The sequence below is a fragment of the Gossypium hirsutum genome, chromosome A09 (assembly GCF_007990345.1).
Source record: "Gossypium hirsutum isolate 1008001.06 chromosome A09, Gossypium_hirsutum_v2.1, whole genome shotgun sequence".
Taxonomy (NCBI): Eukaryota; Viridiplantae; Streptophyta; class Magnoliopsida; order Malvales; family Malvaceae; genus Gossypium; species Gossypium hirsutum.
This window is the reverse complement of record NC_053432.1, coordinates 7,696,144-7,711,666: the sequence shown is the minus strand read 5'-3', so window position 1 is coordinate 7,711,666 and position 15,523 is coordinate 7,696,144. Positions and strand designations below refer to the sequence as shown.

Sequence of the window (15,523 nt, the reverse complement as noted above, 5' to 3'; positions counted from 1 at the left end):
TCACAAGGATAATATTTGGTTCTCAACATTTCCTCTTATGTCCTTTGCATGCATTGTAATTACTCAGGTAGCTTCACTATGAACTAGATATGCAAATTGGAAGGAGCTAGTAAGCCTGTGGGTAAAAGCATTTAACACGTTTGGAACAATGATACTTTTTTTTCTTTTCTTTTTTTAACCTTTTTCCTTTTCTTTACAAATTATCATGCAAATTGCAAATCCTATTTACAGGATAATTGGTCAGATCCTGCTCATATCATCTTACAAATATGCTACATTTCCTAATAGTTCGTCCTTTCTTCAGTCCGAGCATCGACCATGTTTGAACATACACGAAACATGTCATTTTCGAAAGCCTTTTGGGGTTTGGTTTGCACCAATGGGTTCTGCCAGAAAGCCATGAAGTGGATAAATTAAGTTATCCTTGAAAATTGTCATAAACAAGTAATTTTAAGGGGTTGTGAAGATGGAAAGATCACAATGTTGTATGTACCTTTCGTGCCGCTGAGAGAGAATGCTAAATTATTGTGAAGTGGATAAAAATCTAAGGAACCGTTGTATTCTTGCCTGATTATTGTGTGATCTGCGCCGTGATGAATTTCTTCTACGAAAGAAGAAATCTTCAGTGTCCAATACATAAGATATCTGACAAACAATTACACAGATCATGAATGAAAAAAACCCAAGGTACTCGGTACATGCAAAGGCATTTTCTTAGTGATAAAGCATGAACCGTGCTTCCGTAGTCCGATGAAAGAAGGGAAGACAAAAGATTAAACCCAATGTTATAACAGCATGATACCTTGTATGAGTTGCAAGCTATCTTGTTCTCTAAACCGTTAACCAGTTCAACACCTTCCATGGCCATGCAAGTAGCATCAAATTCATCTAGATTTGCGTAGTTCTTCTTGTTTCTGCAAACATCAATAAAGAAAACCCGATTAGCACTAGTCCATGTTGCTCCAATGTTCCATAATTCTTTGATAGACTCATGTCCAACACCTATATCCTCTAAGGATCATCCAATTAGATAGAAAAACAAAGAAAAAAGAAAATGCTATACACCCGTGTCAGACACATACTCGTATCTAACACTCACACCCAAGTCCAAGTAACATAGGATTTGAATACTTCTTGTTTCTGCAATATCAGTAAAGAAAAAAAAGCTTATTAGCACTAGTATATGTTGCTCTAACACTTCATTTTTCTTGAATACTCATGTGCAGATAAGGAGATGGGATATGATCCACTAAAGATCCTCCAATTAGAAGGTTTTTTTTTTTTTTTTTTTTTTTTAAGATTCAATATATCAGCGTAGGGCACATTCTCATATCTGATACTCATCAGAATTTGAGCAACATAGGAAGGAGTAACATATTCCAAATCTTTTCTTTGCAACAATCATCTATAATACCACATAAGAGGCTAGTAGAACCTAGCATCTACATGCTACATTTTTATCCGTTATTACCTCTTTAGTATGATGCCATGTGGTTCCTTCTTTCCGGGAAAGACTGACAGAAAGTCATTGTGCAAAATGGCTGAAAAATTAGGTTCCATGGAAACAGCAAATGCTTCGGGCTTTTCAATAACATTGTCCATCAGCTGAATAGACAAACGAGATGGCGAAGATGACTGCAAAAAAGGAAGCCAAAGTGTACATATGTTGAAATATGTGAAACCCATAAATTTTGGGATATATTTTAAAGTTATTTAGGTAGATAAATCTTAGAATAAATCATTTCAGATATTCTAGGAATCCCAATTAGAATAAGAGAATTATTTTCCTTATCTTTTAGTAGTTTATTAGAATCCCAATTAGGTTATGACTCTTTTTTCTATTTAAATTCAGTTGTTTAGTTAATAGAAGACAGAACAGTTTTATTAAATGCTCTCTTAAAAACTTTCATGGCATCTGAGCTAGGTTATCTCTAGCAGCATTATGGTTAAAACAGCCTTTATTGGAGATAAGAAATCCAGCAATTAAACAGAGGAAGAAAGTTTTACCGTTGAAACAACTAATGAAAATTATGAGGGCCAAAGTTCTCTAGAAGGGCCTCCATTTACTAAGGAACAACTAGAGTATCTACACAAGCTTTTTCAATCACCACAATTTTGGATGAATTCTTATCTTCCTAATTCATCCAAGAATCCTTCTTCCTTCTTCGCCTAATCAAGTACTGATTTTTCTGTTTTTTTCAATGCCAAGCCTTGTAAAAAAAACACGTGGACCATTGATTCTGGAGCTAGTAATCACATTACTAGTAGTCATTTTCTTTTTTCAACTTACACAACTTGTGCAGGAAACAAAAAAATCAAAGTAGCAAATGGGTCGTTCTCGGCAATAGCCAGGAAAGGCACTGTTAAAATTTCGCCTTCCTTGGTTTTACATGATGTTTTACATGTGCCAAATCTAGCTTGTAATCTCATATCAGTCAGTAAATTATCCCAGTCCTCAAATTGTCATGTTATATTTGACTCTTCTATGTGTAAATTTCAAGACAATCTCGGGAGGATGATTGGCAATGCTGAAGAACCTAGTGGAATTTATTTTTTTGATGACGACCATTGATGTGATCTCAATCGCATCATGTTGTGGCACCACTCGTTGCTATCATGATTGGCCTAAACACGAGGGCCCCAAGTGCAAGATGAAGCTCAATCTCAACTCAACAAGCTCAATCTTAGTTTTTCCCAGCTCGATTTAGCTCACATGAGCTTAATTTAGCTCGTTTGAGCTCAATTTAGCTTACTTTAGCTCGTTTGAGCTTGGCTTAAGTTTATTTCAACTCATTTATTTTAATGTCTGAATAAATTAAGTAATTTATTAATTTAGTTTAAATTACTACAGCTCATAATTATGTTTTGACTTATTACATGTTTTAAATGTGTCTTGGCCAAATTTAATATGTCTTGTTAAGACTTTATTAAATTTGTCTAATTTAATTTATGTTTAATTAGTGTGTCTAAATTATATTAATGTTTGTTCAGCTGAATTTTATGTGATTTAATTTTGGTTCATGTGTTTTTGTAGGTGAGCTGAATTTGGAGAGTAATTAAACAAGGTTCATGCATGATAGGTTCAATGTATGGGACGATGCATGTAAGGCCTCTTTCAATGAATGGTGGCTTATCCATTTGGCTCCCCAAGGCACCTATTTGGCCAAAAGGTGTCCAGCAATTTAAAGCACAAGCTTGGCCGATCGTATTCCCAAGGCAGCATCTAAGCCATTCACACCTCAATTTGACCAATCAGCTCCTATACATGTATGGGTGGATTCATGAACGTCCAAAGGGAGGAAATATTACCTTAATTCATCACATTGAATGTATAATGTGCATGTACAAAGGGGAGAACGAATTTAGAAGGTACATGCTTCCATTCATGAACCAGCCCATCATTAAAGCTTTAATTAAGAGAGATACATGACCCATGCACCTAGCATTTGTCCAAGAGGGGTTGGATATGAATTGAAGATGCACATTCATGGAACAAGGAAGCTTTCTTATTGGTTAAGCATGCATGAACGGGTTTTGGGAAGAAACATGATTATTCAACCATGCATGAACTTACACTATCCATGAACAGAGATTTAATGCTTGAAGTGTGAACATTTTTAATTGTTGTGTGAACACATTAGTAGCTGAATTTTAATAGGCATTAGAGAGCCTATAAATAGTTTATTTTGTTTATTGTAAAAGGTTACAGAATTTGATCAATTAAACTTAATAGAACTTTTGTTCTTGTGAGGTTACCTCCTCTCTTCTTTCGTTCGAGTCTCGAAGCGACTTATCTAGCTTGCTAGTGGTGTCAATCCGAACTCCATTGAACTTATCACCGAATCGGTGTGGCGTTCAACCATATTTTTATACCTTTGGTTCTTACCTCTATATAGGTATTGGGTCAAGGTTCGCTTCTATCCTTCCACAAATTTCACCTTAAGCAATATAAGACTCGGGCAATACTTTTTAGTATTGAACATTCTTGACGTTTAAGTTTTATTTTCCATCTCCATCAATTACCTTTTTCTAACCTACCTTGTTTCTATTCTAAACCGAATTTATCAACACCAAACCACTCATCTAAACCCTCTCAAAGCTTCCGCAACCCTTAGCCTAAATCACCCAATTTTGACAACTCCAACTACTCCTCGTAGACGATCGGGCAACTTTGTGAAACGACTCGATTAACCTGGGCCGGATCACATCAACCATCTAAGTGAACCAACAACTACTTTATGTTTAAATTTTGCTTCTAGTTTTGATAAGGTTATGATTTGGCATTATAGACTTGGATATTCTAATTTTTACTATTTAAGATATTTGTTTACCTGATCTATTTAAAAATAAAAGTCCTTCATATCACTGTGAATTGGCTAAACATCATCGGTCATTCTTCCCACCTCAAAAATATAAAGCTTCTAAACCTTTTTCGTTAATTCATAGTGATATTTGGGGACCTTTGAGAATCTCAATTTCTTCAAGAAAACGTTGGTTTGTGACATTTATTGATGATCATACTCACATTTGTTGGGTGTTTTTATTAAAAAATAAGTCTGAAGTTAAAAATGTGTTTTAGTCTATTTATGCTATGGTGAAAACACAATTTGGTGTGAGAATAGAAGTACTTCGGAGTGACAATGGTGGGGAATTTTTTAGTCACCAATTAGGTGTTTTATTAACCAAATGTTGGTTTGTGACATTTATTGATGATCATACTCACATTTGCTGGGTGTTTTTATTAAAAAATAAGTCTGAAGTTAAAAATGTGTTTTAGTCTATTTATGCTATGGTGAAAACACAATTTGGTGTGAGAATAGAAGTACTTCGGAGTGACAATGGTGGGGAATTTTTTAGTAACCAATTAGGTGCTTCTAATAAAAAAGGGTTACAAATGTTACAATCCAATTGCTAGGAAGATTATTGTTACCATGGATGTCACATTTGTTGAAACACAATCTTACTTTGATTCTAGTCTTCAGGGAGGGAATTATAGTAAGAAAGATTCTATAATTGATCAAGAAAACACTAGGAATATACAAAATAGGGATTCTAATAATGGAGAAGGAGAATTTATGATTAACACAAAAATTAATGATGTTAATGTTGTTAATGAAAAGGAGTACGAAGGTGTAGAGTCTGATCATGAGAATAAAGAACAAACAAATGAGTTAATTGTTTACTCAAGAAGAAATCGAAATCAAGAAAGTAGAATCCACCAGATTCATCACCATAAATCCAACTCGCAAGATCTTATCAAAAATCTAGGTAAAGCTCATAATTCAACTAATGAATTTTCTGATTTAGATATTCCAATTGCTAAAAAAAATGTGTTAGAAATATTGTCAAATATCTCATCTCTTTGTGTCCTATAAAGCCTTGTCTTCGACATTCTCAACGTTTGTTCATGTGTTGATCTGTGAAAATACCCAAAAATGTGAAAGATGCTCTACAAGTTCCTGAGTGGAAGGAGGCTATTTTAGAGGAGATGCGCGCTTTTGAAAAAATAGGTACATGAGAAACAGTGGAATTACCTGTAGGGAAAAAAACTGTAGGCTGTAAATGGGTGTTCACAACCAAATTCAAACTGGATCTTTAGATAGATACAAAGCCCAATTGGTGGCTAAAGGGTACACTCAAACATACGGGATAGATTATCTTGAAACATTTGCTCCAGTAGCCAAATTAAATTCTGTTAAGAGTTCTTTTATCAATTGTTGTTAATCTTGATTGGGAATGCTTTCCTAAATGGGAAACTTGAAGAAGTTTACATATATCATCCTCCAGGTTTTGAAGAAAAATTTGGAACTCGAGTATATAAGCTCAGGAAATCTTTGTATGGTCTAAAACAATCTCCTCGAGCTTGGTTTGAACGATTCCCTCAAGTTGTTAAAAAACAAGGTTATTTACAAGGGCAAGCTGATCACGCAATGTTCTATCGACACTCACAAAGAGGTAGAATAACAGTTATTATAGTTTATGTCGATGATATCATTCTTACAAGAGATGATATGGATGAAATAAGGCGTCTCAAGCAGCATCTAGCATTGGAGTTTGAGATCAAAGACTTTTGTCCTTTGAAATACTTTTTTGGAATGGAAGTTGCTCGATCAAAGAAGAGTCTTGTGGCCTCTTAGAAAAAATATGTGATTGATCTTTTAATGGGATAAGTGGTTGCCGCCCAACTGACACAACAATTGATCCAAATGTAAAATTCAGAAATAAAGGTCGATTAGTTGATAAATGGCAGTACCAAAGATTAGTCAGTAAATTAATTTACTAATCACATACAAGGCCAAACAGCTTTTGCAGTGAGCTTAGTGAGTCAATTTATACACTCCCCAATGGAGGAACATGAAGAAGCAATGTTTCGGATTTCGAGATACTTGAGGAGTTCACTTGGAAAGGACTTATTCTTCAAAAAATCCGAACAAAGGGGAATCGAACCTTATATAGATACAGACTGGGCAAGCTCAACAACAGATAGAAGATCTACATTAAGATACAGTACATTTGTTTGGGAAAACCTTGTGACTTGGCGAAGCAAAAAAAAAAATGTTGTAGCAAGAAATAGTGCAGAGGCTAAGTTTAAATCAATGGCTTAAGGAATTTGTGAAAAAATGTGGTTAAAAAGAATTATGGAAGAGCTGAGGAAACCAATAACTTCACCAGTGAGGTTGTACTCCGATAGCAAAGCTGCCATTAATATTGCTCACAACCCAGTCCAGCATGACAGAACTAAACATGTTGATATTGATACATTTTATCAATGAGAAGATTGAAGAAGGCCAAGTATGCATGCCGTTTGTTCTTTCAAAATAACAAATTGCTGACATACTCACCAAAGGGCTCTCTAAGACAAGATTTGATTTCTTGTAAGCAAGTTGGGCATGATTGATATATATGCACCAACTTGAGGGAGGGTGTTGAAATATGTGAAACTCATATATTTTTGGATATATTTTAAAGTTATTTAGGTAGATAAATCTGGAATAAATCATTTGAAATATTCTAAGAATATTTTATTTTATCTTTTAGTAGTTTATTAGAGAATTATTTTCCTTATCTTTTAGTAGTTTATTAGAATAAAAGAATTATTTTCCCAATTAGGTTATAACTCTTTTCTCTATTTAAATCCAGTTGTTTAGTTAATAAAAGACAAAATAGTTTTATTAAATGCTCTCTTGAAAACTTTAAACATACGTAGGGCATTCATGTTCCTTATTCAGTTCATTTCTTTTTCCGAAAAAGGGGTGTAAGAGAGGAACATGTAAAACTTACGCATTTCAGTCTATATATATTCTCCTCATGGAGAAGGACACGTGCATTCTCGTAATAAACTGAATCCATTGTCTTCCAATGTTTCCTGGATTTTTCATATTCATACAATTGAAGAAGCTTATTATCCATCTCATCCGCTGCAACAGCTTGAAGCTGCAATGAAAATATCTTGAATGATTGAATGAAAAACAAGGAAGAATGTTGGAAGACCGTTGAAGAAGCAAACCTGTTTAACCAATTTATATATCAACTTGTCCAATGTGAATAACACATATGACTGGTTTCCTATTATAGCTCGGCATTCATCCTCAAACTTTGTATTATCGGTTGATCCATTGAGCAGACTGTACAATGCACTCATAAATCTGGGTACCAAAGAGATGAAATTTTCTGAATTAGAATGCATTAAACCCTTCAAATTGTTCAGCAGAGTTATATAGATAAGTAAATCACCTGGCATATAAATCTGAAGAACTAGTGTCTTTCAAATGTTTCCATTTTATTTCACCACCGGCTAAATTTGTTTTTGCAGAAAGTATTCTTTGGTATAGGATCTAATGAAAATCAAAGAATTAAGAATACTTACTAAAATGTAGAAAGAACAAAAAAGAAGAAATAACTAAAAAGATTTAGAAATCTAACGTACTTGATGAAGTCTGAAAAGAACATAGAAATCGTCATTTGCATAAAAAACCCAAGAATTGTATTTCTCATCTTCAGGTAAAGCTGGTGGTACGTGCTTTGAAAGAGGCTTCACTGTAAAAAGAAAACGTTCCGGGAATGACAAGGAGGTCCCATCTCCTCCCACATGTGCATCAGCAATTCCTTCGGCTTCACCTTCACTCTCAGCCTTACCATCAACTTCATCACGTTCGACCTCTTCCTCCTCTTCATGTTCTTCATGGGAGCATTCATCACCTGCAGACTCACTGCCCGATGCATCATCACCAGCCTCCGAGGCATTTTCACTATCCTCATCATCAGCATCCGCATCATTTTCTCCACCAGCATCCACGGAATGCAAAGCTTTCCCATTTCCAGATCGGTGTTGTCTGCTTTCAACACCATGCTTTGCCTTCAGCACTACCTTTGGACCAGCATCACCGTAGGCAACAAAATTATCCTCCTCAAAATCACCATTAGGTGATAATTCACCTTCTTCTTTTTCGACTTTGGAGGGACCAGCAGATTCTTCGTGATATCTGCTAGCATTAGAGCCATCTGTAGGCGTTCCATTTACTATTAAAGCATGTTTTGCTACAGTGACACCCTGAATCACCAAGCAAATTTGAATAATAAGCATATTTATTATGACTAAAAATTAAAGAGAGAACCCACTTGGGTATAAGGACATGCAGTTGGTCGATTCGATTGGTTTGGTTAAAAAACCTAAAAGCTGAGTTCAACTTACCTCCCATAAATAATAACCAAAAACCAAACTTGACTTAAGAAAAAAAAAATGAAATAATCAAACAGACTTAAGTTGATTGATTAACTGAAAATAAATAGGCTAATCTACCATTTTTTATTTCCAATTTATTTAAAACGATTATTTATATTTCCTTAAAAAAATATCCTAACCATTGGAGAAATGTAATCAATTAAGTATTTTTCCATATATATATACTACTATTAATATATAAAAAGATACAAATATAAATATAATACATTAAGTCATTTAGTTTGCTGGTTCAGTTATCAGTTATGTAAACCAACAATCACTTGAATTAACACATTTACTCTGCATTTGGTAAGAGTATCAGTTTTTACACATGTTTTAGTATATGAGTAAGCAATAAACTAATTCAATTGATAATATTTAGCCACTCCCATGACTTTTTTTTTTTAGCAAAGAGAACGAAAAATTTTCGCTTATTTTGAAGAGTTATTATTTTTTAGAAGAGTTTTTACTCATCTTTCTAATTTTAAGTTTAAATTTGTACTAACTATTCTTTATTTTATGTGTAACTATTGTAATACATATGTAATAAATAAGCTTTTTCCTCATGTTATTACACTAGTAACCAAACGAGGGATTAAACCTGTAATTGACTAACATTAAAACCAAACTAACCAAACCAAATTAACCAAATTGCATAGGTTAATTGGTTTTAACAGAGTTTTGAACAAACCTACTTAGGTGTAAGCATAGGATAAAATTATGTGTCTGACACAGGTATGTTTTTTCTTTTATTTTCGAGGATCCTTGGAAGTTCATATCTTCACATCCATGTCTAAATATGTTTAGAACATAGATGCCAAACAGAAATACTTCAAGCAAAATAAAGAATCAAAGCAACATTCACAGGAGATGCCAAACATTGCTATATTTTACCAAAACCATTTAGTAATAACAGCTTCAGTGATGCTAAGTAGAATACAGTAGTTGATATACACAAAATCATACCTCCGATGAATGTACAAGATCAACATTAGCTTCAGATTCATGAGCCTCACTAGCAGCAATGCTAGTAGGTCTAGATGCAGCTGCACTGGGACCTTGAAATTCAAACTAATCTCAGTATTGCAACATGATCTCAGAAAAGAAGGAATAACAAGAACGAAAGTAATAACAAAAATGAGATCAATGAACAACAAAATCACGGAAGTGATTTTCATGAAACTTTTGCAGACTACACACCTGATGTCCCTTCAACATTGCTTCTGCCCTGATTATTTTCTGCTTTGATTCCAATAGCAACCATGTTAATTCCAGGCCTTTTATCAGCTGTAAATTTAATCTCTTTCTCTGGCTTCGAATCAACTCTGGAGACATGACCTAAGTGTTCATCTTTTGCTAAAATTTCCCTGTTTGTCAACCCATTTCTGCAAGAATTTGTTAGTTCGGATGAACTGTTCCCATCTCCATTACTAGTAGCCTTTGGTTGCCCTGAATTTACAGTAGCATCAACTCCAGGGCTCCCATCACTTTCAGCAATGCTTGATGCAGTGCCATTTACAGCAGAACTCTGAGCTTTACCGGCACCTTCCGTGCCCTCTCTGCCATTACGATGAGGAGGCACACCCAACATTGGTTCCAAGAAAGTGGTCCAGAGCCTCATGGCTCGATTTAACTGTTCTTTCGTTGAGCACATCTCTTCACATGAATATTCTATAAGTTTATATAGATCCTCATGAATGTTGACATCCACATATTCATATTCAAGGTGTGGAGAGGGGGGTTGTCGGTGACCAGCAACGCTAGCCATAAGAACATCGTCCTCTTTCTGGTTTTTCTCTTTCAACTCCTTGATTTCAGCCACTAAAGCTGCAATTAGAAAAAAAAAAGGGATCAATTTTAGTAATAAGAACATTGTAGACCGCAAAGTACACCCTATACCAAAAATAAGTTGTTAAGAATCATCACTCCCACTTACATTTCACACTCAAGTTCTTTGAATCCTGCTGCTTGAAATAGAAGCTGCGGTGATCAAGCGATTTGTAATGGTTTTTTGAATAAATTTCAGCCCAAACCTTGTTGAAGTCTAAACGGCACTTTGTCCACTCTTCTTGCTTTTGCTTCAGGCGAGTTAAAATGACGGGTAATGCAAGAGCAGGATTTTTACGTAATATTTCCATCACATCAAGACCATGGTCACCATATAAATGCTCAATGCACCTTAAATTTAGAACTGCAGTAAGTGATCAAGAAGAGTCCGAAAGTTAAAATGATGAAAAAGGTTTCACATAGCAAGGAGACATAAAATGATGGAAAAGGTTTCACATAGCAAGGAAACATAACCAGTGAAGTGTTCTTCAACATGGAACGGAGAATCCAAATTGATTTTATTTTCATTAATGCTATTTAGCAAGTCCTCGGCACGCTTGGCTGTTGAGCTCACGGATTCTAACAACATATCCAGCTCAAACCTAAGACCATCAAATAAGAACTGTCATGTCCAGGAAGTATATAATATCTAGATTTCGGTTAAAGCAACTGGTGGGTCCCTGTACCAAAGGCTAAAGGGCAAACTAGTCCCTCTACTAGAAAAAAAGAGCAAGTTAATCCTTGTATTTTTTTTTAAACAGTGGTAAATTTGAAGGATAAGAAAAGCTGACTTGTGTATTAAAGTGACAAACAAGAAATATTAAATTGCTCAGTTTTTTTCTTACCACTTCAAAACATGGCAAGTCAATATGTTTTACATTCAACCTTACCACTGTTTACAAATTTACCTTTTTGCTTTAAAATTAAATCTACAAAGATTAAATTGCTCACTTTTATAGGACTAATTTGCTCATAAGCCTATAGTACATTGACCAGTCAGATAGTTTAACACCGGAATACAAAAGGGCATAAATGAACTGAATAATTAATCAGTGCATATAGATATTTCTTATGGAAGTTCATTCTCACCTTCACATGCAGTATATAAAATTACAATGGGAATGCCGCATAATTAAATTACAAAAAGAGATAAATAATCACTAAGGTGAATGCATACATAGCACTGGAATAAATTGAGGAAGGCCCGGAAAATTTACCTATCATCCTCACATCTGAACAAGCTCTCTTCATATTGATTTCGGCGCATGTGCTTAAAAGAATAATCCTCACTTCCTGAAGTCACAGATACCCAATTATCATTCAGCACTTGAGCGCCGAGCTCGGATCTCTGACTTGCGATAGGTATTGGGTACTGCGCGAGAAACACCAAAGAGCATTAAAAACTGGTGCCAAATCATGAATAATTTGCATGGGAGAAAAAAACAAAAGTTTCTACATCATCAGGCAGAAGCCGATAGCTTGGAGTACAATTTTGGCAGTTAGAAAGGTCAAGCTCCTGTATTGATTTTCCCATATACTTATATCTCTCCTTTTCCTTAGCTGCCTCAATTTCGCGTTTTTCCTCTGACTTGGGTGCATGTCCAACAACTGTAAGAGATTCTGTAATCAAGAAGTAAACGTCATTGCAATTTACAGATAAATAAGTGTTGAGAATCTTTTGATTATTTGATAGCATTGATTAGTATCTTTAGAGATTACAACTGATTTTTAGAAATTCTAATTAAGAGATATTCTTTCCTTAAGTTGATTCAATCTTCATGTATATATAGTTGTATTTCTAAGAAATACATACTTTTGAGTGAGTTTTTCCTCAACATTAGAGTATTCATCTCTAATTTCATCATGGTATCAGTTTTTTCATCCTATTTTTGGGAATTTTTTTTGTGATACAATGGTATCGATAAATGAGAAAGGGGCAAAGATAAATAAGAAAATGTGTAACAAAATCAGAAAGAAAAGGAGGCTATGCGTACTTTTATTAATAACACCAGCAAGAAGCCCATCTGCAGGAGATATTTAGATTAAAAACAGCCGTAAGAATGAATAATCGAAACAAAACAACTTAAAATGATGCTTAAGTTGTTACCCGTATTCTCGCAACGCTCCAAGAACTGATTGAATTCATTCATAAGATCTGGATACTTGCCAAGTAAATCAGTCACCTAGGGACCAATATAACATATAAGAGAAGTGATTCAATGATTCTAAAATCAAAGATAACTGTTAGAGATGGTGTAAAACATACCAAATTTTGCAAATCATTTCTTTTGATTATTCCGTTGCTATAAATATTAAGGCACTTTAAGAACGCCTGGTAGTCATCTGAGTTGCATAGCCTCTCCTTAACTTTCTCGCAGAATACAAACCCTTGGTTGCACATGCCTGAGATTCGAATAGAAAAACCTTTAAAAGGTTGATATAAGAAGAACAAGAAAATGTGCATTAACCTGGATCCCACTACACAAGCAAGGCTACTTTATTAGCAATGCATTGCAAAAGAACAGCAAAATAGTCACCCTAAACACCCTAAACTGTATAATTATGATATGTTCAAAAAGCAAGTAAAACAAAGGAGATACTTTGTATATTATACGCAAATAATAGTTATAAAAAGTAGAGAGACTTACTTTTGAAAGTATCCCTGTCATCATAAGAAGCAAATCCTTCAACCTTTCTTCCGGATCTCTTTTTGTCAGGAAAACGCTGCAAGTTAAAATCCCTATTGTTGTCATGCTCAGGATCATCGTGATCACGAATTCTCTGATCCCTACTGTCCTTTTCCACGCGCTTTCTCTGCTCCTTTTGCATTTTGATAACAGATTTGTCATCGTCCAGTTCAGGACGGTCAACACTGAGATCCCTATCAGCATTGGAAGTAATACTCCTATCCCTCCGACGTTGCTGGAAAAATAAATTAAAAGAATCATTGTTCATATCACAAGCATATCAATGCATGGCAAGTAGAAAGAAAATAAATATTAAAAATAAGAGAGAGAACAGCTACCTTATCAATTTGTATTTGCCGCAAGGTGGGTGTAGCAGAGCTTCGCTCATTATAATGCTGAGTTGAGTTTCGACCATAAGGAACTTGTTGGGTCATAGGTGCTGCTTGAGAATCTGGCAAAAATCTTGTGAACTCATCAAGAAGATCTGGATGGTCCTCAAAAAGAGAAGCAACCTGAAAGCAATGAAACAAAGAACACATGATATTTTCTGAAGAAAACAAAATCAAGAGATAAAGATTCAGTAAATGCCAAAGAGCGTTAACAAGAAGAAGACATTACCTCAGTATAGACCTCATTTATGTCCTTGTGCTCCTTCCGGTACATATTCAAAATGTCCAGAAATGATTTATAAACATGCTCATCATTTTGGAAACGTTTCTGCATAGTAAAATGGATAAATTAGATGGCTAAACATGGGCATCAATAAGCGGAAGATTATGGCACAACAATTTCAGTATTTCACCTTTATTTTGTTTACAAAACTGATTGCTTCATCAAATTCAACAGTCTTTTTTGGAGGAGCCTCATCCTCGTCAAGGGTAATTCCATATCCCTTTGGCAAAAAGGTATTAAATCCATAAATCAAGTTGTTATGCCCTTTGAATAACTCTTTCACTCGGGCAATGACACCAGCAGTGTCAGTCCTGCAGAAGACAAAAGATGTATGGACATTTAGTAGTTTAAACAACAATTCATTGTCCATCAAGAAAACTTGGCATTTTGAAAATGGGATACCTTTGAGCCTTGAAATCCTTCATGACTTCAAGGAACATGTCGTACTTCTCTTTTTGATCCTGAAACATCTCCTTGACTTCCTTTAAATATGTTAAGGCATCGTTTGTAGTCAGTTTCTGCGACATACTTCCCCCTCCTCCAGCTCCTCCACCTCCCCCTCCTCCTCCTCCTCCCCCTTCCCCTCCACCTGTGCCGCCACCTCCACCAGGCATTTGGTTTTGCCCATAGCTTAATAGGTAGAAATAATGAAAGAAAATTCAGAACTAAATCCATCTCCACAATACTGAATAAAAAACTCTACAAATTGGGCTAAACCTAATTTACTTTCCACAGATTATTAATCTTAAAAAGAGCTAAAGATCCCTTTAGTTAAAAAGTGTTATTTACCAAATATTACAAAACCAAGTAGCAAATCTTGCTTTATGTACTGATCCAAGAATCATAGAATCCAATATGATTCAACCAAAACATGATAAATCAAAAACATAAACGAATCACTCAATTCAAAGTGATAAACAATACAATCCCACATGCAAATCCAACAAAATTCTCAGTCAAATCTCACCAAAAAAGACCATTAAAGCTGAGAACAATAACTAACCAGCAACAAAAATTAGGAAAAAAAAACCAAGTTATCAAAAAAGCCAAACTCTATCATATTATAACAAAACCAACCAAAATAACCCTAAAAGAGAAAGCAAACAGATTATAAAAACAGAGGAACCAACAAAAGAAAAGACAACTTACGATTCAGCCCTTGAAGAAGTAAACGGACGTTTAAATTGAGAACCAGAATATATATCATCTCTTATTCGCTTCATCCCTATAAACCCCAAAAAAAGAGTGAATTCTTTTCATATAGGAGTTATCTTTGAAGAAATAGAAACAAACCCATTTCAAGAATTGGATTACAGAAACTTACTTTCCAGATCTTACACGAAGAAAAGACGAAGAAACCAAACCAGTTAAAACCTTTTTTGTTTTTTTCTAATTTCTGATCCTTTGGGTTCTATAATTATTTTCTTTTTGGTCGGGTCATGTAAGAAAGAATTGAAGAGGCAGAACAATGAAAGAGAGAAACTTGGGTACGTGAGGAAGAGTCAAAATCAAAATGAGAAAATTACAAAAAAGAAGAAGAAGAAGATGGTTTTCGAAAACTGGTGAAGAACAGAGAGAGATGTTTTAATGTTCGTTTGTGTTGTGCGTGCTGTTA

At 34.8% G+C, this 15,523-nt stretch overlaps 1 protein-coding gene across 4 annotated transcripts; it reads right to left on the bottom strand.

Annotated features, from left to right (window-relative positions):
• Positions 1-15,523, bottom strand: LOC107893729 (paired amphipathic helix protein Sin3-like 2). Of its 4 annotated transcripts, none has more exons than XR_005901559.1 (24): positions 15,233-15,522; positions 15,058-15,133; positions 14,311-14,538; positions 14,039-14,219; positions 13,855-13,953; positions 13,575-13,748; positions 13,198-13,471; positions 12,816-12,952; positions 12,657-12,732; positions 12,544-12,573; positions 12,006-12,169; positions 11,767-11,921; positions 11,024-11,151; positions 10,659-10,913; positions 9,923-10,549; positions 9,689-9,780; positions 7,928-8,551; positions 7,735-7,835; positions 7,508-7,646; positions 7,282-7,434; positions 1,472-1,635; positions 803-914; positions 494-604; positions 1-386 (listed from the first exon to the last, which is right to left on the bottom strand). XR_005901559.1 is itself a non-coding variant. In XM_041077493.1 (24 exons), the coding sequence occupies exons 2-23, from the start codon at positions 15,129-15,131 to the stop codon at positions 523-525; spliced, it is 4,110 nt and encodes a 1,369-aa protein (XP_040933427.1). In that variant the 5' UTR covers positions 15,132-15,133; positions 15,233-15,522; the 3' UTR covers positions 1-386; positions 494-522. The 4 variants fall into 4 exon arrangements, 2 of the variants coding, with proteins under 2 accessions (XP_040933427.1, XP_040933428.1); XR_005901560.1 differs by having other exon boundaries at positions 494-601; XM_041077493.1 differs by having other exon boundaries at positions 494-645.

Coding starts and splice junctions, on each gene's coding strand:
- LOC107893729 (XM_041077493.1), bottom strand. CDS start 15,131: ATGAAGCGAATAAGAGATGATATATATTCTGGTTCTCAATTTAAACGT. Junction 13,749..13,854: donor TAAATGAGGTCTATACTGAG/GTAATGTCTTCT, acceptor CATTGCTTTCAG/GTTGCTTCTCTTTTTGAGGA. Junction 7,647..7,734: donor TCTTCAGATTTATATGCCAG/GTGATTTACTTA, acceptor TTTGGTACCCAG/ATTTATGAGTGCATTGTACA.